We start from the raw sequence: 26,925 nt of genomic DNA, 5'->3' as shown, positions 1-26,925 counted from the left end.
TTGTGAATTGTCCCCCACTTTCCCAGATCTGTAACTTGGCAAGCGTGCACACTTCCTTTTGTGCAGTTCAGAGGTGATGGGATCCTTCTTTTAGTAGCGAGGGTAACGCCCCTCTGAGGTTAGCCGGGCTCACGCTTGGGGGCAGCCAGCTGGCATTCTGGGACGGGTGCCAACCCTGGCGGACTGGGGACTGCGCAGGGATGTCCCTCAGGTGTGTTGGTGGCTCTATTTCCCCCCCCCCCCCCCCCATTCTGGCATTCACCCATTCCACTATTCTTACATCAAAGGTCTTTATTGTCTTGGGAATAAAAACTAAAGTATCTTTTAGCCCTGCAGCACCTTTGGAGTCTTTATTTATATAATATAAATTATACATCGTGAGTCATTAAAACTTTAGTATGTGGTTTATGGTGGTTTGACTTGAAATTTCATTTTATCTTTCTGTTTATTTATTTATTCATTTATTTTTGACTAAGAGGTTATCACTGCTGCTAAGGATGACCCACCCTGTTCATGCTGATTCTCCTGTTTTAAACCGGCACAATGGCTATTATCCTGTAACGTCAAGCGCCACCATTTCCTGAATCCGGCCCGGCTCGTTTGCCGGAACAGTCAGCTTCATTGTGTGGCAGACGGTGCCTGGCACGGGCCCCGGGGCCCCGGGCATCGCGAGCCAGACCGTCTCTGGCGATACCCGCGCGGCTTGGCATACGCCGGCTTGTCCGGACGCTGTTACCCCTCCCCTCCCCTCCCCCCTCCCCAAGCGGTGTCTCGCCGGCTGCCGGCGTGTTGCAGCTCCGGGATTCTTCCTGGACAATTAGCCGGGGGAGGGGAGGACACGAGCGTCTCCTGTGGTGACAGAATGTCCGGCGGGGGGAGAGTCCCGTTTCCCCCGGATGTCTGTGCCCACCGGGGACCCCTTTTTGGGGAAGCGCGGGCTCCTCTCTGGCTCCAAGTCAAACGTGCCGTATGGGACCCGACGGTTTGCCAGCGGGGCAGCAGTGTGACCTCACCGCCATGCCTGCCGTCTCTGGGACGCTCGTTTTAAACCGTCCCTCCTTACATTTGTTTCTTTTTCAAGCTGTAATAACAGTATGAGGGTCGCTTAAGTCTCTCCACCTCAGCACTTTCTGCGAATGTGTGCCGCATTTTAATTCATTGCAACGTGAATATTGCAATGTTTACCAGCTCTTTTCCACATGATGCAGCCCTCGATTTTCAAGGGCGTCCTGACAGCGTATTAAAATATCGGAACAGTACACCTGTATGAACATACGGTATATAAACAATCGGCCATCATGCAGTGTTTATGAAATGTAATACCTTTCTGGAGGTAGTATTGTTAACAAACAAAGCTTTGTACTCTGACGAAGGAGCATTGTGTGTTGTTCATTACTCCAAGCACCCAGTGGGTTCCCAGCACCCTCTACACATTTTTTTTTCCCCGTTTGATTGATCTCTCGTGTCTCTTCGTTAGCATAAGGGCGTCTCCCGCGGCCTCCTTTGTACTCCTCCGCCGGGCTTTGTGTCCGGGCCCGAAGCAGGTGTCGGCCTGACGCGAGCCGAGGCCCCGTCTGGACCCCCGTATGGCAGGCGCTCTGCCCATGGCGCGTCCCGGGAGCCGAGCCGGCCTCTGCGAGTGGCTAACAAAAGCGGCGGCGGTTTCCATAGCTCTCAAAGGCGTCCGGCAAAACCGCCAGGGTGCAGAGGCGACAAACGGTGCAGCAAACCGAGGCTCCGGTGTTGCGTTTCCAGGGCTGCGCGGCTTAAAATGTCAAATGTATTTCGGGTTGGGGACATGAAAAGGCTTCACTGAACTTTGATAAGCTTGACAGACACCGTCCAACAGCTTAGAATTGTTTGTTTATCACGAAGTACATTACATGCTCATAATGTAAAAACATGCTGTGCAGAACAATGAAGGACAATCACGGCAACATGTATAAAGATAAAATGAAGTCATTATCCCACACGGGTGGGGCACTGAGCCAGCGTATGCGAATACAGTGCATACATGTGTATATTCATAGCCACTTATATTATGATTTATTGTTATTTATAGTATTGAGTTGAGCTTGGTGCTGCGCCCATCCGTACATCATACTGATGCTGAACAGAAGCTTTCTATTGGGGTCTGTCGCACTCTGAATTAGCCTGGCTGATTTGAATGGAAGGACGGGGTGTGTTTAGCTTTGCACAGCGGGGGTCCGGCATCTCTGCGATTTCACGGGACGTGTGCTTGGAACTCGCGTGCCGTGTGATAATGCTGGCTCCACGCCAGGGCCCCCCTCCCGAATCCATAACATACACCCCCCCGGGGCCACTTGCCACACCTCTCCTCTGTTTTTGTCTGCATTGCCATCACATGAACTCTGTTGTTTGGGTTGCAGATGTAATCTGGGTTAATTATGCTCCTAGAGTTGTAGACTAAGCAGTTTTTCTTTAGTCGGTGTAGTAGGTGCCCTTTGCACCCCCCTGTCTCCCCCCTCCCTCCCCAAGGGAATTGATGGCTGCTTCAATATACCGTCATGCTGATATAGGAACCTTTCCGCGCCTGCTGGCTGGCTGAGGCTGTTACGGACACACCTGATTAAGTTGGAGCTCATCTGCCTCCGAAATTCAAGTTTGTTGCCTCATATGATGATGGAGTGTCCCTGTTTACCCCCCCCCCCCCATCACAAGGGCCCCCACTTCTCTGCTGCATAAGGCTGACTGATAAAGGTTTTAGGGGTAATGCGTGACAGCCTGTCCCTCCAAGTGACTGAATACATTTGGGTTCTAATTAAATTGCGGTATTATACGATAATCCAGTGCCCTGTGTCCAGCTTCAGTCTTGCCTACATACAGTTTAGTCTTAAAGGTGTGTAAGCCAAGGATGGATGTATCTGATGGTCAGGCTTATTTCTCAGGTTTTTTTATTCATCTTTTTGAATTATAAGTTTTGTTTTTGCCGCTTCTTCAAGTGTTCCTTGCTCCCGGTGCCCGGAGAGCAGCGTAAAGCCCATGAATAACTTCCTGTGTCACGGTTCAGCAGTGAAGGTTTCGCCTGGAGTCCAAAATGTGTTGCCGTCTACAAGGATGGAAAGAAGAGGGTCAGAGAAGGTTCCCCCTCCTCTCGTGCTGAAATCTCTTCATGAAGGCTTTGGCTTAGCGGGGTTAGGTCTCTGTGCCCGTGATTGGGTGATTCAAACCAGTCACCTTCCAATCATTGCCACTACAGTCACATGTTCATTGGACCCTTGGCCCACCCCCTGACATGGTTCAGGGGTCCAGGGGTGCTGGGTTAATGGCCTGACCCTGTGCTCAGCCCCGAAACTTCAGTCTCAACTCTGCATATGTATGTATGTGTCTGAAAGGAGAGCAGGATGGGATATGCTAAAAGAAGCAGTCCAGTGTACCTGTACTCGGGGTTTCTGAAAGGAGAGCAGGATGGGATATGCTAAAAGAAGCAGTCCAGTACCTGTACTCGGGGTTTCTGAAAGGAGAGCAGGATGGGATATGCTAAAAGAAGCAGTCCAGTGTACCTGTACTCGGGGTGTCTGAAAGGAGAGCAGGATGGGATATGCTAAAAGAAGCAGTCCAGTACCTGTACTCGGGGTTTCATTTGCCATTTGCGCCTTTCAAGTAGAGTTTGTCAAACCGATGAGCCCAGGCTTCAGCAGGAATGATTGGCAATCACTGTCAACGCCTGTGTCTCTCAGTGCATGAATCTTGATTCAGATATTTTCTTCACGCTGTGTCAGACTGGTGTGTGTTTACATATTGTCCGAGTTTCCCCCATCACTCCCAGTTTGGGAATTTAATTGGTCAGTGATACATGACTGAGTTTAAGGGGTCCTGCCTGCTTTGATTTTTAGCATTGCTCCCTTTGTCTCAGTCAAGGCCTCTGTTACTGTCACAGCTATTAGCGGTCCCATTTGGGGGGGGGGGGGGTACAGTGGGGCAGGCTCTTCACAGCATTTAGTGGGAAGCTGCCCTTGACCTGTGGAGAGAAGCTCCACGGTGACGTGGCTCTCAGTGACCGGTCGCATAGGTAGAGTCAGAAGGTGTTTGATGTTTGTTAGCTCCTGGCCGAAGTGCTAATGTCCTGTAGGAGACCTCTTTAGACCATTAACTATCCATTTCGGCACTTAAGGAACCCTGTTTGCTTATAGTCATTCCTGTTAGGGATGCTTTTGACTGCAGTCACGTGGTCTGAGGTTCTTTGGTTAAAGAGAACCTCACATTTTGCCTCTGAAGCAGCCTTAAGTGCCTCCCATTTCACCCCCGCATGTCTGAGCTAATCAAGGGATTTATCATTAGCTGATGGTACGGCTGCTCGATTATGGCAAAAATCATAATCACAGTTATTTTGGTCAGTATTCAGATCATGATTATTTGACATGATTACTCATTGACGTTGAAATATCATGCATTTCTTAAACTTTAAAAACACCTTGTCTTTTTGAAAAGTTGATTTCCGTTAAATCTAATTCATCTGAGAAACACCCAGAAAGAGGCTGAAAGGGCTGCACTGGATTTATAACACGACACAACAGGGTCATCATTGTGAAACAAAATGTGGCACAATATTTTTTACCTCAATTTTATTTTGGTAATTGTTGGAAGCCCAAGTCATCCATCCATCCATCCATTTTCCAAACCACTTATCCTTCTGGGATGTGGGGGGGCCGGAGCCTATCCCGGAAGCAATGGGCACGAGGCAGGGAACAGCCCAGGATGGGGGGCCAGCCCATCGCAGGGAACATTCAACACATGCAGTTTAGTAACTCCAATTAGCCTCAGCATATCTTTGGACTGTGGGGGAAACCCCACAACGACATGGGGAGAACATGCAAACTCCACACACATGTGACCCAGGCGGAGACTCGAACCCAGGTCCTAGAGGTGTGAGGCAGCAGTGCTAACCACTGCCCATCATGCCACCCTAACCCAAATCATACTTAAAATAAAAATTCTATTAATTGACCAGCAAACATTGTTGATGAGAAAAATCAGGTGTGTAGGTGATGAAACTCCAGTGTAAAAAAGAGAATGCAGTGGAATCAGCATCTGGATTAAAATTAAATGACGTGTAGGTCAGTGATGCTTATTCGAAGTACGAGGTGCAAGCAAAAAAAACATGAATTTGGGAAATAACCTATTTTTAACTATTTTCGTGAAAATACACAGTTAGATTGATAGCTTGCAGGGAGTCACTCGCCTTCATGGGCAAGAATGGGTTCTAGATCTTTACGTTGGGATTCACACTAACTGGATGCTCTGTGATGGCTGTCTACCTCAAACTCATGTAATCTAACCGGACACAAAAATAAATGCAATTCAATCTCACTATATACCGTATGTGTATATGGAGTCAAGCGTTTTGAATCACTAAGACATGCGAACCAAGGGGTTTGAAATGTCCGGCAGTGGCAGGATTGTTGCCAAAACACCTTGTTAATGAGAGAGGTCAGAGGAGAATGACCCATAAGAGCTAACAGGGAGGCCAAACAGCTCGGTACACGACATCGGGACAAAGGAGCCTATAGCAGTTAGTCTCTTAATATGTAAGACAGGTCAACTTTTGCAGGATTCCTGCATAGTACTATGTGGGATACCTGATAGGTTGGCCATTGAGTATGTGTAAACTGTGCAGAATGTAATTTTACCTGCCGTGAACCTTGCCTACATTTGTCCACTTGGCTCTTCCTGGTGCAGGGTCTTTGCTGGCAGTGGCCACCCACTGCTGTGCCAGGCCTACCGAATGCATTCTGCGGCCCGCGTGGGTGAAACGCTAATGTTTCCCAGATGTCATTGCGTAAGCCTGCTAAGTCGAGGGGGCGAGGTCTGTTTAGCCAGAAGTGCTGTGGGTGCTGGGAGCTACTACTCAACCAGCCTCCAGGGTGCTTGCCATGCTTGCCTGAAGGGGGCGCTGTCCACGTGAATGTGTCTAGATGACAGAAGCTGGCACAATGCTGCTTGTCCACTTTGACTGGTGTTTCCCAGTTTGTCACTGGGAAAGTAATCAATCATGCAAGGGTTTCCAGTTAGTGACTGGGTGCCGGACCCTTGAAGGAGAACATTTCAACCCTTAAATAGTTACTGAAGTCTGTGCGTGCTAATGATTTCTTTTTCGACTCTCTCTTACCCGTAAGTTTTGGCTGGGCTGCCCCTTGGTCAGTCTGTCCTTCCATGCTTTGATAACCGCTTATCTGATACACATGGTGAACATCTGGGAGTCTGTCCCAGGAAACGCAGGGCACGGGGCATGAAGGCCAGTCCCACCACAGGACACACAATGGACAATTTTAAAGACACCAGTTTGTCCGAAACGTGTATCTTTCGATGGAGGTATTGGATCACTGAGAAACTGAACATGAATTCGCAGATGTGTTTTTTTTCTACAAACTTTTCAACTTTTCAGTTGACTGATACCAATGCCTCCCCCCCACCCCCCCATATCCGAAATATTTTTCATTCTCATGCCCTCCTCACATGGCTGTCCTGCCAGCAGGTGGTGGGTTGGAACATGAAAGGCAAGATGAACTTTTCAAGTTGATTATTGGCATTGGGACAATAGAGCCCGTAGCAGTGTCTTTATGCGCCGTTACAGAGGTATTAATAGCCTGTTTATTGCTACACCTTTTTGATAGGGAGGGGCAGGTTTAAGGGCCACATGTTTGTGTCAGACATTTACCGCTCTTTGGTATACTGGGGGGGGGGGGGCTTTGAACAACCTAGGGTTACACGGCGCTTGGGGGCATCGTTACAGTTTCTAATTATTGGCATTAATTTACACAGCTGTTTTACTGGAGACGTGTGGCGATTCGAGGTTTGATTGGGGATCAGGAGAGAACTAAAGTGCCATTTTGTTTTACGGTGCTTTCGACAAACTATAAACGACACAGCGAAAGGCCTTGGAGTCCCGAGGTGGGACACGGACCTGCTAACGGGCTAATGTCTGTACTTCCTGGGCTGAAACGGTTATGCAAGAATAATGTGAAAATACAACACGGTGTGTAGCTCATTTAGCAAATGAGAAGTAAAATTAGATTTGACTAGAACAAAATGCATAAATATCTGGATTGCCATGTCATCATTAGGCAACTGTGCACAGATGCTGCCTGGGTTACCATGAGGTTACATCCAATAAACCTATTATAAGGCGAAAATATCACCAGGCAAAAATGCATTTTTGATATAGTACCTAACGAACCTAACGAACATCATAGCCTTGCCTAGCTTACCTTAAACATGCCTAGAACACTTACGTTAGCCTGCAGTGGTACAAAATGATTAACACAAAGCCTATTCTATGAAAATGTTTTGAATATCTCATGTAATTTATTGAGTAATGTACTGAAAGTGAAAAACATTTACCCATTGTAAAGTCGAAATATCGCAATGCGGATTGTAACCCGGGGAGCCTCTGTGTCTTTCTGGTGCAGTCAGTGTTTACTTGTTTACAAGACTGAATGCTTTGAGGTTGTGATTTTCAAAGGCTACTTTTTAAAAGCTCTCTGGGATTAAGAATTAATTAACTTCGCAGCGTAAACCCGTTTCATGAACCGTGTGGGCTTTTTGTGCCAGTTCTTAGTAATATTGTGTCATGACAGTTCAGCAGCCATTTTCTATTTTTAAACTTGTTACGCGTTTTCCAGACCAAAGTCTGTTCTCTTCTGTACGAGAATGAGAATTGACGCATGTTTACATCGGCACTGCTGAGTCTCTCTCATACAGTCCCTGACTAAAGGTCTCATTCCCCTTCTTACTGGTGCAACCAGCTCAGTCACTAAGCTGTGAACTTTATTCCTTTATTGCTGTCGTCTAGCCAAACGTGACCTCGCATTTGATCGCTAATTATACCGCTCCGTACCTTCTCAAGGAAGTGTAACTCTTTTTAGCCTTGCCTGTTTTTAAGAGATGTATATTAATTTATTTAATAGAGCATCTTCATAAATGTACATGAATGTACTGCAGTGTCTTATGGGAAATGTATCTCTAATTGGCAAATATTTAAATGTACAAATAGATATTTTAGGATTTCCATCGTAGTTAGAGGGGGCAGCTGGGGAGGCCTGTGACGGGCAAGGTGGCATGGCGGATGCCGTGAACGTGCTAATTCCCCGAGCTCATGCCAAGGCAGTTTAGGCCGCGAGTGAGGCTCACCGCCACCCAAACAGACGGCCATGTGGAGAGTGGTGTGGATGTATACGGCAGGCCTGTTCCGCTGGTGGGGGGCTCAGATTACACGGATAATCTGGGAAACAGACTGCGGACACCTGTGCCCAAACAGAAATGAGAGGATTATTGAGCTTCATTGCACTAATCAAAGGGAAATCCTCAAGGATTTGTTTATTGCGTGCGGTGGAATTCTGGGTAATTCTGGGCCTGGGAGGAGAGTCCAAGGTGCGAGTCGACATGCCTCCTTTGGCGCGCACTGTCATTCGAGAGGAAAAGGCTCGGGGTTTATCGACAACCGGTAACGTAGGGAGGGGAACATTGCGGGATGCTGACGAGATTGGGCAAGTGTACTGGGAAGCGTAGCCGAGTTTGTGCCTCACACCAGAGATTGAACAGTGCTGTGAAAGCAGGATCCAGCATCGAGCCTCCCAGAATGAAGGTTCCTTTTTGGAAAGCTTGGGCACCCCCGTTAGATGAACTGAATGTGGATGCTGGAATGAGAGGGGGGGGGGCAGAGTGGTGCATCCTTTGAATTCTGTTGTTCAGATGAAAGGCATTAATATGCAGCTATCTTGTTATAGTGCCCATCTCCGCCCCCCTCCCCCAATTTTTCTCTACCGGGCCCCTAATGGTACCGGTGCCTTTTGTTATCCTGAAATTCCTGAGGATCCCAGACTTGGGCCGCGGCTCAGGAAATGTTGCAGTGGAGCAATAATGTGAGAGAGTGGCAGCTGGACCCTCAGAAGAGGAGGCGGCGGCTTCGGGACCCCACACAAATTTTCGGGACCCCCCCCCAATCTTTATAAGCTCTCCAGGGCCTGACCACGCTCTCTCCACTTTGATGCGATGCCTTTGATTTCTGAAAGCGAATCCGTTTCAAAGCAGGCAGTTCCTAGCTGCCTGCTGCTGGTGTCGCTGGAGTTTGGGGGCCACTGGGGCTGGTCGACTGCTGGGGAGTGTTGGGCCGCATTCTTTTGTCCCCCACCCCCACTAAAGGCCTGAATCTCCAGGGTCTTGTCAGTCAAAGACAGGGGAAGATTTGAGAGGACGTGGGAGTGAATTAGGAACAGGCAGGCATGTAGCAGATAGCTGTACTCCAGCAAATATTCACATATTTTTCTTTAATGGACTTTGAATTGCTCTTGTGCTTTTGAAATTAATGCGGCTTTTAAGTTGTCCAAAATGGCATCATCTTACACATGCAACGGTGAGCTTTATATAACGGGAAAGAAAATGGAGGAATGGTTCTTCTGGGGAGCTTGGTGTCCTGTGCTGCCCGGGATAGACCCCCCACCCCCATTTCTGGAGAAACAGCAACAGCATGGAGATGTATAGATGGATAGTATCTTCACTGAAAACCATTGACATTATAAATTAAAGATCCACCCTCAAAACTTGCATGGAAACATATAGTGGATAGTGGGTATTTGGAAGCAAACCGCTCCATTGTCTGATTTTGTTTGGGATGTTTAATCTGATGGTTTGTATGAAATCCACCAGTCACTGCCGCGAGAACCTCTGTGATGTGCCATTGGGTGCTTAGAAAGCAGCAGGAGATGGTGAGTCCTCCCCAGCTGCTGAGTGGCATCTGCTTTGACGGCACCTAAAAGCGCAGCTCCGGGACGTCGGCCCCTAAAGGTTCATCTGCAGTGAGGTGTTTGCTTGCCTTCCTGCTCCTGTTTCATTGCCCGCTCAACTGGAGGCTAGAAGTCAATCAACACATGAACCATCAAAGATGCAGTGTGGTTACGAGCCGCCATTTTTGTTCTGCTATGATGATTGAGTGTGTTGAGCTGGCAAACCAAGTTGGCGAGATCAGTCCCATATGATATTGACTTTTCATGTGCAGTGTTACCTACTGATGGACATGCGTTGTATCTAGGAAAATCCATCCTTCCATTTTCCAAACCGCTTATCCTACTGGATCGCGGGGGGTCCGGAGCCTATCCCGGAAGCAATGGGCATGAATGAGGCAGGGAACAACCCAGGATAGGGGGGCCAGCCCATCGCAGGGCACACTCACACACCATTCACTCACACACACACTCCTACGGGCAATTTAGTAACTCCAATTAGCCTCAGCATATTTTTGGACTGTGGGGGGGAAACCGGAGGACCCAGAGGAAACCCCACGACGACATGAGGAGAACATCGACACACATGTGACCCAGGCGGAGACTCAAACCTGGGTCCTAGAGGTTTGAGGCAACAGTGCTAACCACTGCACCACCATGCCGCCCCTCTAGGAAAATCTTGCCTGACATTTGACTATGGAAATAGAACATACAACCTGGTTTGATAGATGATTACATAATGATATAATCATGATGCAAATGTGTCCAAGTGGATGCCTGGCGATTTAAGTACCTGGCTTGGTGGCCTTGAGGACTGTTTGAAGACTGTGATGAGGGATCTTATACCACAATGGAGACGTGGCCTTATGAAACCTCCAGTGTGCCTTGGTGACTCTGTGTGACCAGTTATGTTGCCCATAGGACTCTACTTAACTCGCCAGCTGTTTTTGTTTAGCGTTGCTTGCTAAGCTGGAATGTGGCAATCCGATCCTGTCCTGGTAAGGACCCCGTGTGACATGAAGGACACTGTAAATGGGGACCCCAGGGCTCACTATCCCCTCAAGTGGTCCCATACCAGGGAAGATTAGGAGTCCCCCCCCCCTCATTTCAGCTGCATGTGTTTGGGCTGTGGAGGGAGAATGACAATCTTGGGAGGCATTTCAGACCATGGGAAAGAGATTCAGACTTGGTATACATGTTGTAGGGCTTGGATTGAACCTCTGACTCTGAGAAGACTGTACCATCTGAGTCACAGCGCATGGGGGTGGCCATTCGTAGAGGACGAAGGCCCAAATCTTTGACTTGGGGATGTAGCCTGCTCCGTTTAAGCTGGGGGTCCACTGTCTAAGTCAACTGTCCCGGGTCTAACGATGAAATTCACTGGGGGTGATCGCACGGTCTGGATTACATTGTATTTATTTGGAGTTTGTATGTTACGTGCCCCTAGTCTAAGCTAAAAGCCTTGGTGGGTTTCAGTCCCTATCTTCACCTTTTGACCAACAGCAGATGTGACCTTGTGCTTGGGTTTGAGCGTGGAGGTAAATAGCGTCTATCAAAAATGTCGGCATTGATTATGGGATGGAGATCACTCCAGCGCTCCCAGCAATTTCTCCAATGGAAGTGAAGCGAGCAAACGCCTGAGTTTGTTTCCGTTTGAGTTTTATCCTCGGGTGCTTGAAGGCAGGGAGTGTGTAATATGGCCCCTGTTTCGACTGTTGGCTTAAGCCCACTTTAACTTGTCAGTTTTAAGCATTTTAATGACCAAAGTGCCTGGGCCCCTTCAGCTTCTCTGTTTGGTGTACAAGGTGACTCCTGTTCTCAGGTATTAATCCATTTGTCAGCCATCCAGACAGCTCCTGTTAGAAATGTGCTTCACGTCAACATTATACAGTGACTTAACATATTTGAACCTTTTGCTTGGAATACCTAGTATTACTTCAGGCTTACGTTGATGTTTATGTATAGCTATGCTTGGACTATGAATTAGACTATGAACTTTTTTACAGAACATGCTGATCACAGGGGTCTTGACCTGTTTCAGGGACCCGTGTATCAGAGTCATTCCCTCTGATTACCATTGAGAGCGTGTTGGAATAATGGACCATAATGTCCTCGTTTAGTTAGCATAGGTATTGGTACAATGGTGAGAACAAAAATGAAATGATGTGCTGGCCTAAGGGCATTTCCAGCTAGTAAGTGTGCTTAAGTTGTGATTTCTGTAAATGGTAGTTGTTGGTAGCAGAGCCTCAGAAAGTTTGTTTACCTCTCAAACCATTTTTTAAGAATCTTTAAGCTCATACTTTGTAATACCGGTGAAATCTAATCTGATTTCAGGTATTATACCATGTCCTCGTGTTTTTCCCCCGTTCTGTTTTGTTTGATAACTGTGGGGTTTAGAAATTGTGCCATTTGGACAAACGGTCAAGATGGGAGGTGGAGACAGGGCCTCAGATCAGGGCTTCTGAAGCGTCTCTAGGTGGTTTGTGGTCTCTAGGCTCTGCAGATCTATGTTTGGCATGCCTTTGGACCGTTATGGATCCTTACACGCTGACACACACTCTGCTCTTTCTGCTTTACGAGGTTCCATTATGGGATTATTGGGATGACAACTCATGCACCCTTGCATGTTGTAAAATCGGCCGTGTACATTCATGGGAGATGCATCTTGGCAGCTTCCACGGTTCACGTGCCTTTTATGTGGAAACTGGTGGGTCACATCCAAGATGGCAGCTACTGCAGCGGTCTGTGACCCCGGGGGGGGGGGGGGGGGGTTCTTGAAAGCCCCCCTGGTACCATTATCTCTGAGTACCATGCATAACTTTAATCGTTGGGTCAATACCCAGTTATGTAAGTAGGTAAATAATCGCAGATTACTTAGGATAAGTGTCTGGCTGTGGAATCAAATTCAGTCTCGTTTACTGCACCCACTTCAGACAGTATGTGTGGCTCAGGTAGCCACCTATTACAGACGATAATAGGCCTACTTAAGCAGTGTTTTTTGAAGGGGGGGGGGGTGTCATACATTAGCACCGCACCTGGGGGCTTTCTGAGCCTCCCTCGGGCTTCTCTCTTGTCCTAAATTGTCCCCCCCCTCACCCCTAAACCTCCGTCGCCGGGTCCGGTTCCTGTTTCCCTCTCTGTCCCGTTGGACTCGCCATTTCGCCAGTACAGCTGTGGCAGCCGCCACCCACTTGGGGAGGGGGAATGGTGATCTCATGTCTGATAAATTAATACATGGTGATGTTTTCTATTAAAAGGAAATAGGGATTACATCAATGTACTTTCTGTGGAAGCGTCTTCTTTTCTAGCTGGGTGTGGGCTGCTGTCGCGCGGATGACAGAAGGCGTCGTATTGCTTTACTACGGTTTCTGATCGGCGTGTGAGCCTCTGCATCCCATCTCTTTTTTTTTTGAGGGTTGATTAAACCCTAATTGTTTCAGTCTTTGGTCAGGCATTTCAGGGTGGGGTTTACTTAAGGGTATGAAATACAAGCACTGTACCAAAAGTAGCTGTACAGTGCTAATGTTGTTTTAAAGCTGAGAAAACAGACATTTGATAGGGTAGGGCACCATTATTTACAGCGTAATGGTGTGAGCGCCTCCTTGCACAGACAAGCTTCGCTTCGAAGTTTTCCTTTAAACAAAACGATCGTGTGACTTTCCAGTGTAAACGTGTCCGCTAATGTCACCTGCTGCATCTGGCTGTTTCCCATCGTGGGTAAAACCGGGGGTACTCAGTAGTTGGTCAGGTGAATTTCTGAGAGTTAACTTTTGCCAGTTGTAGCCTGGTGTTTTACTGGCCTTGTTCTGGTTGAGCAGTAAAAAAATAAATAAATAAGCTACAAGGTCATATGCTGCCAGTTAAACTGTTATAGGAATAAATAAATAGCACTTGTTCCTTATATGTCAGCTCCCCTGTTAGCCATTTGATGGAAGTTGTAGGAGGTATTTATTAAGCTGATGGAATGCGATATTTAGTTTGCTTGGAACCAGATGTTGGCTGCTGTTTCTCAGCCAGCTTGGGGGTGGGGAATGGGGGGTGGGCTCATGTTGTATTATTTCCTCTAGCCAGAGAAGAAGTGTGTGTGTGTGTGTGTGTGTGTGTGTGTGTGTGTGTGTGTGTGTGTGTGTGTGTGTGTGTGTGTGTGTGTGTGTGTGCGTGCGTGTGTGGTGGGGATCAAATGTCCCCACATTGTGATAAAAATCTTTTTTTTTGACATTGTGGGGGCCATTTTTTCAGTCTCCACAAGGAGAAACTCATTAAAAAAATAGAAAAATTTGTAGCTGCAATCAAAATACTAAAAATGCGAAATGCCTTGTATTGGGTTTTGAATGGACAGTCCCCACAAAGATATGAATACAAATGTGTCTGTGTGTGTGTAGGAAAACAATGTTCCTCACATTGGTTGCCGTGGGTGAGTTTGTTTGGCTCTGTTAACACGAGGAGGTTGGCGGGTTGATGTATACTCAATTGGTGTCAGCAGTGAGACTGAAGGAGGGGGCATGGGGGGGGGGAGTTCATCCTTGCACTTGTGCTGTTGATTCTGCTTGGTCCTCGTGAACTGATCAGGAGGTTGCCAGTTCAAATCCCAATGTCACTGGAGTAGTTTCAGCAAGGCAGCTAATCCCAGTTTCTTCAGGGACCAGCTGAACCTGCTTAACAAAAAAAAATAATAATAATCTGGACTGTGAGTTTAAATGCCTGAGCGATGCCATGTTAATGGGCTGTGACACAGCAAAGCGCAGGCGCCCCCTGCAGCCTAGGAGGCCTTGGGCCTCCCTCAGTCTAATAACACTCACACTCACAGCCAGCAGTCAGAATTATCTGTTCCAAAGCTGGATCAGGTGGACGGCACAGAGTGGCAGGTTGGCTCTGGTGTCGCTTGCTTTGCTGCTCTTTGTTTCAAACCCTCTTCTGTCCCTTTTCCCCCAGAATTCCATGAACCTCCCTCCAGACAAAGCCAGACTCCTGCGGCAGTATGACAGCGAGAAGAAGTGGGAGCTCATCTGTGACCAGGTTAGCATTTAAAATTTTTAAACTGACTCTCGACTCAGTGAGCAGGTCAAGGGACGAACTTGCCAGGACGGTCCCTCTCCCCCCCCCCCCCCCGTGTTTCAGTCATGGGATGCAGATCACGAGAGCTTGTTTTCTTCCCACACTGTCCAGGCATTATACCATGGTATATGGTATTTTGACAGTATTCTCAAAAACAATGGAATTCCAGTATATTGCAATCTTACCAATTTTAAATTTTTAAATTTGTGAGCCAGCCACAACCCCCCCCCCCAAAAAAATGGTAAAATTGGCAGGTATACAGAAGGTCTTTCATGATAAAATATGTTATGATCTGCATGGAAAATTTTAAATGAGTAAATAAAAAATGTCCCTGAAAACTAAAATGAGTAAATTCCACCTTAAAGCCCAGGCTCAGCTGGCTGTGGATGCCCTTCCCCTATCAGGCGTGTCATCCACTCCTACGTCACTGAGCACTTCTCCAAAAGCACAGGACACAGGCACTCCTATTTCTCGCCCAGCCGTTTTAAGGGAGCCTGAAGGCACATTCTCATGTCTGACCTTCTTTGATTGTGAGATTAATTAGCATTTTAAGTGCTTGGGGCTCATTGTCTGAGCAGGATTTGAATGTGCGGCACTTCAGTCTGTGTAGGGCCCTAACCCCCATCTAATTACAAATCACTTTTTTCCTCTAAAAAAAAACGCATCTTCCTCTCTCCAAAAAGTTTATTTGGAGAAATGCAGGTCCCAGCTTTGTTCCTTCTGTGTAATATCGCGTTTGTTCACATTTTGAGTCTTAATTACAGAACCCAGGCTCCAGAGAGCACGCGCTTACAGACGTAGCTTGTGTTTACGGTCATAGACGATCTGCAGTCTTCTCGTGGATCAAAGGACATGGTCCCGTGGGCTGGCTGGCTTGTTCGCTTGTTAAATTATTTCAGTCCCTACGGCTGACTGAGGATGTTGTCTAGGTCGTGCAGAGAGCTGCTTTGGGAGATGTTGTGTAACCATGGCGACCGCCATGCGGCAGGGGCGGAGCGCCGTAGCCGGCATCGCTGTCGGACTTTGGCGGAGACGTCCGTCTGCAAGGTGTTCAGATGGAAGACTGTTGACCCTTGTGTAATAAAAGGGGAACGACACTGAATTCATGGCCTGCTCTGAAGATGAACGAAATGGTTATTTTTTTGTTTTGTTTGGAATGTTAATTCTGGAAGTTAAATGAATAGTTCAGTGCATGCCGTAGCTGAAGTCTGAGTCATGTCAGTCACGAGAGACTTAGACGTCCTGTTATAATTTTGAATTTCATGGATAACTGTCTTGTGAATGTTCTGTATGCAAACCGTGTTGGGTTTTTCCTCATCCTTGCATTAAAATGGATGCTCTCACTACCTGTTAATGGGCAGAGTCGCTCACATAAGCTCTTGGCTGGGGATGCAGCTCGTTGCAGTCCTAAGAATGGTTTGGCATTTTTAAATATTTCTTTGTTTTCTCTCTGGTTTTCTCGCATTTAATTAGTCAGTGACACCCTGTTCTTTTGGCAACACTGTATAACATTTTATTGCATCTCTCATGTCGTACTCCACCTCAAAATCTGTTGATAAGATGCCGAAACCCTTGGAAAAATGTAATATTTTTAAAATGACACTTTTTAATTGATGGGGATTTTTTTTACTGCCTACCCCTCTCTGCTCTCCATGATGCACAGATATAGAAAGTGTATAGGTGATAATAAGCTTGGCAGCGAAGGGCACCCACCTGCAGCAGCACCCAGGGGGCTGGGGGCCAAGGGCCCGCAGACGTGACGCGAACCAGCGACCTTCTGAGCACAGAGACTCAGGCCACTGAGCAACACACTGCCCTGTCTGATTAAGCATCGCTAGCCATTGAATTTGATTATGTGTCAGGTGATGGAGAATGTAGACAGTTTAAATCTCACCAGTATCAGACTAGGGTGGGGCGATATCATATCGATATTGTATCGCGCATGTGCAATAATCACCAGAGCTTAAGATGACGAGCGAAGCATTTGACTGCACGCCAGCTTTTCAGTTCTATAAACGTTTATTTACGCAAATTACTAGTTTAAGCCATAGTTTAAGGAAATTACTAGTACGGCTAAAATATTAATGTTAGTAATCTGTTCACTTCAGTGCAGTATGTACTGTTGTGGGGCACGCCACATAATACTATTTTGGTGTACTATGGCTTGATGTACTTCAGTGCAGTATGTACTGTTGTGGGGCACGCCACATAATACTCTTTTGGTATACTATGGCTTGATGTACTTCAGTGCAGTATGTACTGTTGTGGGGCACGCCACATAATACTCTTTTGGTATACTATGGCTTGATGTACTTCAGTGCAGTATGTACTGTTGTGGGGCATGCCACATAATACTGTTTTGGTATACTATGGCTTGATATACTTCAGTGCAGTATGTACTGTAGTGGGGCACGCCACATGATACTGTTTTGGTATACTATGGCTTGATATATTTTAGTGCAGTATGTACTGTAGTGGGGCACGCCACATAATACTGTTTTGGTATACTATGGCTTGATATACTTCAGTGCAGTATGTACTGTAGTGGGGCACACCACATGATACTGTTTTGGTGTACTATGGCTTGATATACTTCAGTGCAGTATGTACTGTAGTGGGGCACGCCACATAATACTGTTTTGGTATACTATGGCTTGATATACTTCAGTGCAGTATGTACTGTAGTGGGCCACACCACATGATACTGTTTTGGTATACTATGGCTTGATATACTTCAGTGCAGTATGTACTGTAGTGGGGCACACCACATAATAATACTGTTTTGGTATACTATGGCTTGATATACTTCATTGCACACTGAAGTGGTGGTGGAGAAAGCTCAGCAGCCACGACATCTTTTAAAAGAAGTCTTGTAGTTAAACAAGGTAAAAAGGCGTCTGTGGTGTGGTGGTACTTTTTGCAGTCCGACACGTTTATTGAACATAAGGATATGCTGAATTTATACTGAATACTAACTTTTGGGCCTCATAAAATGCCTCTAACATTTTAGCCGTATTACTAATCTGCTTAACAAATTGTGAGCGTAAATAAACGTCCATATAGTACTGAAAAGCTAGTGTCCGGGCAAATGTTTCACCTGTCATTTGAAGCCCTGGTGATTATCGCGCATGCACGATGTAAGTATTAATATATCCCCCAGCCCTATCTATGAAGATAAGAGAAGAACTGTAATCAGTGGTAACTGTCCTGTTTTTCTTGCTAAATAAACCTCCTCTTTCTAAGAAGTGTTTTTCCTTGGAAATGTTTGGGTTCTGTTGGGACCGTCATGCACTGAGAACACTTCAAATGTCATCATCTCTGAACAACGAGCTTCTCTTGCAGTGATTTTTGCTAATCCAGTTACTGCTATCTTTGTATGCAAGTATCCATCTATTTCCTTTAACCGACTCTGACAGTCGTAGGGCATGTATATACCAGCCTTACCCATAATTCTTTTCAGGCGACCATAGATCTCATGTTCAGAGGTTCTGAAGATCTCAGTCTTGGGTTCGGTATGTTAACCGTGGGCAGTCCTGCATAGCCAAGCATAAATCTGAGCTTGGCCAGTTACGTTGTGTTTGTGACACTGCCTGAGCATGTAATTGCTGGTTAATCGATGGTGGTCTGTGGGCCGCTTATCACTCATGGGGGTGGGGGAGGGGACAGCTCCCTAAGGACAGCTCCCCTGTCACCCAGTAAATGATGGTTATGCGACGTCAATGATGGCATGGGCCTTTCGCCTCAATGCGTTTGTAATGACAGCCTCCGTCGAGGTGGCAGGAGCTAATCTGAGGAGAAACCTATTAATTCCGACCGGTTTGTGAATTCTGACATGACGTCTTCATTACTCGAAGATTGTGGGGAGAGCAGGTCAACAGTTATTGGTGTTGTCTGCTGCATTTGTGGGTTGACATACTCATTAGACATGCTTCACTCATCCTGTCACTGAATGTTATCATGCTGCAGGACCTGGTATCGACACTAAGCTTTAGCCATTTGTTCATTCTGCTGTGTGTAATTTTTCTCTCTCTCTCTCTGGATAGGAAAGATTTCAAGTGAAGAACCCCCCTCACACATACATCCAGAAGCTACGGAGTTATCTGGACCCCGCTATCACCAGGAAGGTGGGTAGCTCATGGTTCCTGTTGACTTCTTTCCACGTCCTAAGGCTCTTCCTTCCCGTTTTGAATCCTCTGGACTAGGATATCCGTATACGTGGGGGCTGTCGCATGTTTCCCTTCGGAGAGAGAAGTTTTCGGAAGCTGCTCTAGGCGAGTGTGTCACACACCCTTCTGGAGAAGATCTCTAGCTGTCATTGTATGTAATAAAAGGTTCATGGATGGATGGATTTCTTTCTTTGTAACTTGAAAAGAATATTTCAGTGTTTTCTTCAGTAGTTATAGGAATCGCTTCCATTCGAGTCAGAATATGCCCGTGTTTGTGTGTGTGTGTGTGTGTGTGTGTGTGTGTGTGTGTGTGTGTGTGTGTGTGTGTGTGTGTGTGTGGTGTGTGTTTGTGTTTGTGTGTGTTTATATGCCCTCAGATGTACTTGCCAGTATAAAGGCTCTTGACTTATTGAGGAAAAAAAAACTAGATTCTGAAATGGAGTCAACTGTGATTATTAAGTTTGCTGAGAGAAGAGGCCAAAACACAGAGCGGGTTTGTGTAATTCTGTTACCCCACCTGGGATTTATGGCTGCATAATCCAGAAAGCTGGACGAGGGCAGCGCTTACAGAGGCAGGCAGGATAGCTCAGCCCGTCACTGAAGGAAAGGTCCATACCTCACCACTGGTAGATGCTCACAGTGTGTTGTTGTTGGTAGTTTATGAATATTGGTAGGGGGTAGTTTTTTTTCCCCCGGCGTGTCATGAATGGTATTTTCTGTGCTTTTATATCGTGTGAAAATTCACTCCTTTTGTCTATAGAAGAAAACACTCCTTGTGGTCTATGATGGCTTCCACTGCCTTTAAGGGGTTGAGCCAATTAGTGTCGTTCTCTTGAGGAAAAAAGGAAATTAGAACTCTGAATCACATCGCCGTTCTCCGGCAGGGACGTCCGGGGGCCGAAAGCGAGGAGCACGTTGCCTTGTCAGATTTAAGAGGATAAGGGTGGCAGGAAGAGGGTTGGGGTCTCGCTCACCGTGTTAACACCTCGAAGTGCTCAGCTCGGGAAGCTCACACAAGCCGGGGTCTTCATCCGTCAGCAGGCTGCCATATCACTGCTTTTTGCTTGGATCCTCGTATTAGATCCCTTGGAGTGTGTTTGTGTGTGTGTGTGTGTGTGTGGCGGGGGGGGTTCGGGATATATCCTATCCCAGTCGGAGCCGTAAAACCCCAGTGAGTGGGCGTGGACCCGGCTTAACAAATCACTCATTAAATGAGTTTGCGGAACTCTCCAGATCCCCAGTGTTCTTTTCGGAGCTAGACACTCGCCAACAATGCGTTTCGTGTCCCACGCAGGGGTCAGCAGATTGCTTGAGTGTATAAGTAAGAGTGTGTGTGTGTGTGTGTGTGTGTGTGTGTGTGTTTGTGGGGGGGGGGGGGGGTGTTATAGCTTTACATTCCTGTTCAGCCCCCTTTTCAGGCTCAAACAATTGGCACTTTGTGCCTCCGTGAAATGGCTGCAGGTCACCGGCTCCCCTTTACATATGTGGCCTGCTGCATTCCTCTGTCCCCTCCAGCCAATCACGGGGCATGGAGGGAGGAGATCATTGGGCAAGTGCAAAAGAATGTCTTGGCTATTGATTTGTCTCCAGGATGACCCTTTCGGAAAGCGTGCCTCACTCCGTCCTGCTGACAAAGCTTATTTGGAGGAGGGGCAGGTTGGGGGCGGTGGGGGTGGGTGGGGGTGGAATGTGGCTGTGAGTGCAGGAACAAAGCCTGCACAGATATCTTACATCAGGATCTCATCGCAAGACTTATTCTGGTTCTTATCAGAGAGCATTTTTTTTGTCAGGAGAGGGGGATTGGAAGATTTTGAGACGTAACCCCCACCTCCCTGTTAAATGCGAAGCTACAGGCGGGGCAGCTGCCATTACTGATGATGCAATGATTTTATAAGCTGATGTCATCGGTGTGTAACTTGGGCCCTCTGTGTTTCGGAGGGGTTTTGGTTTAACATCCTGCTTTGGAAAATCAGGTGGTTTGCTGGCCTTTTGCTGTGCCTGGTCTCAGTCTGCTTCATAGTGGCCTTTTGAAAATATCCAACAAACCACCTTCTTACATTATGCATCATGCAGTTACCTAAATTTATGAATTTCAAATGATTTCATTAGATTTTTTTGGCCACCACAAATAATCAGATAACGAAATATTAGAAGAATTAAAGAAATTAAAATATTCGCAAACAGAAATCAGCAGTAGCAGTGAAACCCCATGTGGCGCCCTCCGCGTCACACCCCCCCCCCCCCACGGCAGCCAGCCTCGCCCCCTCCTACCTGACAAATAAAGTTGTTGACTAGGGGATTGGTCAGGGTAAAATTGTCAAGCCAATGGGGGAGCAATTTGGACCCGTGGTTCCCTAAGTTGGCGCACCCTGGGAACAGTTGCCCGCGTTGCCCTTGCCAGGATGTGCCACTGGAGACAGGTGCCTATATTTAAATTTAAATGTGCTAAATTGCCCACAGAACTCGAATGCTGTATCTAAAATAAACAGTAATATCCTTATGGGGCTGAGGTACAGAAATTCTCATTGTCATAGTATGATTTGTGAACACAAAGGCAGAATGACACCTTCTCCACCTGCTCTTTTCTCTCCCAGAAATTTCGCCGAAGAGTTCAAGAATCAACTCAAGTCTTAAGAGAACTGGAAATATCATTACGGACCAATCACATCGGGTGAGTAATTAATCATTCCCTTTACATCACAAGAGACATCGCAGGCTTGAATTCCATGAAATTGATTCGTTGAAAGTTTAGCTTACATTGCCTCAAGAATACTGTCAATGCACAATATTTCCTTTTAAGATGTCTTAATGTAGGTGAACCAGTAGCTTGCCGTGACATTTTTTTAAACCAATTGGCTAAACTAATTTGCAGTTAAACTGTTTGTTGAAACCACCAGTAACCAGTAACGAAAGGTCAGGCTCCACCTTCAGGGGGTCTGGGCTTGCTAATTTTCTGCGTAGTTAGTGCTGGCTGCCAGAGCTAATGAGCGGAGATGCATGCTGGGATGTGGAAGCAGGATGGCGGGGTGGGGGGCTGGCCCTGTCCTTGGAGGCCACTCCTGGCGGAGTCCTCGCTGCTGATGGCGAGGGACAGGAAGGCCGAGGTGGGAGGACGGCCTGATGTACTCTGGCAACAATAATGGCCTCGCTGCCAAGTCCAGTTACACAAGACACTCGCGGGACGAAGCAGAACAACATGAAGTCCAGGCCCGGATTTGCATCTCCCAACAAATACTGAACGGGAGCCATCTTCTGCGGATCTGTTTCGATATAGATCCGTCAGAACAGATTTGGTGTGTCTTTGTTGACTGTCCAGTCCAATAGATGACTTACTGGACCTGTTTGGATACTTTGTCCTTCAAGGAGTTTACCTACATTCTTAAGTTACACAAGGGAAGATATTTTGGCTACTGGTGGTGGGTCAGAAATGGGAGGCGATAACGTGTTCACATCGCAAAACAAGATTACACTGTTGACTCATTGAACAACTCTGGAATTACCCCAGATACTTTGGGCCACGAGAACTTCATTGAGTGCCCAACTTTCCTGTTTTAATTCTGACTTAATGCTACTGAACCCGGTGGATATGACTCAAGTGAATTGAAAGAGCTTTAAGATATTGATTGGCTTCCCTTGTCTAATAGAATAGTTTGTGTACTGTCAACAGTGTCTTTTGGCGTGGAAGAACTGGATTGCCTCTGTATGAAGTCATAGTTGCGATAACCCCAGTCCTCCCTGCTCACGCCCATTTGTGCAACAAGGGTCTACATCTGTGGAGTTTCGTTGTGTTGCCGCAGTTCACCAAATGGAGTTGCAAATAAATCTTCGCCAAAATGGCTTCTTAAACAGCTGGGAGATTAATGGCTTTAGTGCAAGCACATCCAAAACTGCTTAGGCAGTTAAATGGATTTTATTAGGAATGTAGCTTTGTGATGCTTATGGGAAATGGGAGTTGGATCTGTAGTATCCCACCACATGGACATATCACACGTTCATTGTCTGAACAGGACGTTTTGTTTTGGTGTCCCAGTGATGTCATGCTGTGTGGTGGCTCAGACTTGGGTTCCCGGTGACCATGAAGTTGTTGTGTTCTCACTCTGCGTCCTTGTTCTCGTAGATGGGTTCGGGAGTTCCTGAATGAGGAGAACAAGGGTCTCGACATCCTGGTGGAGTATCTCTCCTTCGCACAGTATGCCGTCACGTAAGTCACACGCCTCCTTGGAGCTCACCGAGGACCTCGTGTGTCACTGAGCAGTAAGGCACGCCTGCCTTGAACCGTGTGTCATGTTTGCTTGGGGATGAGATTTGTCAAGGTCTGATGAGGACTCTGAGTCGACTCTCTGGTGTACTGTATTTCGGGCAATAATAAACATGACATTTAAAAATACAGAGACACATTCAGTACGATGTGCAGAGAAATGGTTGGCTGCCCAGCGCTAAGACTAAAACGGGGATCGCAAATGTAAAGTAGCTGCAGTATGGAGAGACAATACAGACATTAAACAATAATCCATCCTTCTATCCTTACCTACTTATCTCAGTCGGTCTAGGGCCACAGGGTCAAGTGGTTTATTTGAATGGGGGGCGGCTGGGGGGGTGGTTTTGAAGGATATCATCATCCACTGTTCCCGCTCACTCCGTCAGCATCCATGATTCAGGAATCGTGCCGCGCGTAACCCCCTACCCCGCCTGGACCCACCGCGGAGCAATGTAAAGCAAAGCTGGGATCTCCTGTGCCTGGCTTTAATGATTCCGCCGTTTGTTATACGTGTTCCTGTCCGAATTTTGGCGCCTGGCTAACGGGCATTAGCGACAGTCAGTTATTAGCCTCTTGCGTTAATTACACAGAGCTACTCCGCCGTTTTAACCTGTCACTCCTGTGTGACTCACGGCAAACCCCCCCCCCCCACTTTCAGGTTCGACAGCGACAGCATGGAGAACACCATGGAAAACACGGTGGACAAGTCCAGACCCTGGAGCCGGTCCATCGAGGACCTCAATGGGGGAAGCACTCTGCCCTCCCCGGTCAGCGGGGGCAGCATCTCGCGGTCGGGACGGCACTCTACACTAAGGTCAGCGTCCTTAGTGTAGTTTGCGCTACCAGAGGAAATGCTCATGACACACACAAAACATGCAAAGATGTGCTATTAGGTGAACTGGTGTCTCTAAGTTGCCTGTAGTGTGTTCATCTCCATGTATGTGTCCTGTGGTGGACGGAAATACCATGCAGCGCGATTAGCCATATTTGAACACTTTTCCTTTCTTAGCGATATTACACAGTCGTTCAAAGCCACTCGGATAGCACTGAACACGGAGCGATTGCTCGAGGCTGTCCAGGTGAATGTTGGCTGGCTTGCGGGGCCCTGAACGAGGTCCTGCTGAGGTGGCGAACCAGGGGGCAGCGTGACTTTTTTTAAATAACTGACAGTTGGGTTTGGGAGGGTGGTTGTGGTTATTTGAGTGATGTTATTTTCACCCTTGTTTTTGTGGTCAGTAGTTCTTGCCACTATTTTCATGTACACCACCACTAAACTGCGATTTTGTCAGTTAGTGAGTTAACTGGCCTCACCTTTTAAGTATGAAATGAAAACTTGCCACCAAAAACACGAGTTGGCGCCCCTTTGTTTTTTAGTCCACAACAGCTTTCGTGCCCCAGCTACATTAAGGCGGGAATGACTGCTTTTGTTTTGTTTTGTTTTTGTTTTTGTTTTTTTGTTGTTTTTTGTTTTGTTTTGTTTGAATTTCAAAAAATTTTTTACTCCCTTTTCGTAGGCTGGTCATATTTGCATTTGCAGTTATTCTTTAATATTATCGCCATAGTTACAAAGGCAACAGCTATAGGATACATCAAGAGGCATTTCAATTTATTCTTTGACGGAAGCCTATCCTTTGAAATGCGTCTCCTAGGAGAAGACAGTTGGCTGAAGGTTCCTGGCTGTCATGGCAACCGGAATGTTTAAAATACATGTTTTGCCATGCTTTGTCCCATCACTCCAAATCATAACCAAAAAAATAGAGATGTTCTCTGTGAGCTGATAACGAAAATGGTGGATGTGAACTGGCTGCTGTTTTATTAGTTTGTTGTGTCTTTGGGTCATGCAGTGAACTCGTATCATCCAGGGTCGGGGATTTGAAATTACACATCGTGTGTAGGGGGGGTATTTGCATGTAATCCCCATGTTGTATGGCTTTCCTGATGGTACTCTGCTTTCCTATGGTGTCCCGAAAACATGCATTTAGGCTAAATGGTGTCACTAAATGTGATGGACTGGCATCCCCTCTCATGTATCCCCTGCCTTGTGCCCAGAGTTTTTCCTGCGACAGACTCCTGGCTTTCCGCAGCCATGCACTTCAACGGTGGTTCATGATGCAGAATTGGTCTGCAAATTCGTTTACTCGGTTACAGTGTAATTGGGTTACTGCCGACGTGCAAGCAAGTGTCGCATTCAGTGGACCGCTGAAACCGCTGGGGGACATGAAAACCTGAGGTTTTGAAAGCAGTCTACCTCTAGTTGTTTTACTACCAGAACACATGTATAGAAGCCTTTATTGTGTGTACCCTACCGCTCACTACAAGCCTGCTTCAGAAAAACAGCTAGAAGCCACTCATTCATTACAGAAATAGCTGCAATAAAAGAGTGTTGAGCAATAACAAGGAGAAGTCCGGGCTCCTCGTTTGCGAGTTCAGGGAAACGTAGGACATCCACCCGCCATTTTTACTTCCTGCTTATCCAGTACGGGGTCACTGGAGACTCTGCCCTGTGATGGCAGGGGTCAAACCAGGAAGGATATCAGTTCATCAAGGCCTGAATTCTCTTCAGTTGCATTTGCTCTGGTTATCTCTCGCACACGCTTATCTGTACACAACTGAAAAGGCATAAATTTAATGCTTTCTTGGCAAATTCTAAGCGTAGAGAAATTCTAAAAGTCACTACGGTGGAAGAAAATTCCCATCAGTGGTGTTATTGAATAGGCAGCTGGCTACAGAGTTGGCGGAGCTGCTTCTTATAAAGCTGAATGAGAGAGTTTGGAAAGCCTGTGTTTTAAGCAGGAATGTGTAGGAAGGTGCACAGAACTCCTGAAAGGATTATGTTAGGCTGCTTTCTCAGTGCATGCTGGGTAGCTGCATGGAACCTTTTATTGTGGGGGTGGGGGGGGGTGTGTTCACTATCAAAAGCTCTGCTGATCATGCCGTGCATCCAAACGAGTGCGCCCCCCCCAGCTGTAAGTTTAAGTGAGGCCGATGTTGCTGTCTTATGTAGTAGGTGGTTCCCCCCCCCCCGGGGACGTGCTGTAAACCCGGTCCTGGAGAACAGCAGTGATTCTGCAAAATTGTGCTGGGAGTATCGCACATTTCCACAGAGACCAATGATTAATTAATTCAAAATGAAATGGAGGGCAGATCCATCCCGGCACGAGAACGTAACTAAACTCAAGCTTTGGGCGTGTCTGTGTTTGTCTGTAATTGACGAGTTGGGTTCCGCCTCTGTTTTCCAGGTGTAACACGCTTCCCAGTCGGAGGACACTGAAGAACTCCAGGTTGGTGTGTAAGAAGGACGATGTTCACGTTTGCATCATGTGCCTGAGGGCCGTCATGAACTACCAGGTGAGAAGCTCAGCCTGCGGAATGTCGGTCTGCCCTGTGCTCTGCTCCTTTTTCAGTCCACATGCAATTCTGTGACAAGGCTAATGCTATAATAGAATAATGGTGTCCTTTCTCATTAATTCCCTTACCCCCCCCCCCCCCCCACCAGTACGGCTTCAACATGGTCATGTCGCACCCACACGCTGTGAATGAAATTGCACTAAGTCTCAACAACAAAAACCCCAGGTGAGCTTTTCATAAACCCACTGATTGACTAACGCCAGCCCCCCCTCTACCCTGCCCAGCGTGCTGTAGATCCATATGCTACCCCCCTCCATATCCTCTACTATGAAGAGTACCATATTCCCACAATGCATTT

At 46.9% G+C, this 26,925-nt stretch overlaps 1 protein-coding gene across 1 annotated transcript in view; it reads left to right on the top strand.

The window, feature by feature from the left end:
• The window catches only part of fmnl2a (formin-like 2a), a 66,882-nt gene that overhangs the window by 25,509 nt on the left and 14,448 nt on the right, over positions 1 to 26,925 (top strand). Inside the window, 6 exon segments of the mRNA XM_049012731.1 lie at positions 18,839 to 18,919; positions 21,556 to 21,632; positions 23,079 to 23,162; positions 23,878 to 24,033; positions 26,459 to 26,567; positions 26,716 to 26,792. Of these exon segments, the coding sequence (XP_048868688.1) occupies positions 18,839 to 18,919; positions 21,556 to 21,632; positions 23,079 to 23,162; positions 23,878 to 24,033; positions 26,459 to 26,567; positions 26,716 to 26,792 (584 nt within the window).

Source organism: Brienomyrus brachyistius, chromosome 1, assembly GCF_023856365.1.
Source record: "Brienomyrus brachyistius isolate T26 chromosome 1, BBRACH_0.4, whole genome shotgun sequence".
NCBI classification, from domain to species: Eukaryota; Metazoa; Chordata; class Actinopteri; order Osteoglossiformes; family Mormyridae; genus Brienomyrus; species Brienomyrus brachyistius.
The sequence above is the reverse complement of the archived record's forward strand: the minus strand, read 5'-3'. Positions and strand labels throughout refer to the sequence as shown.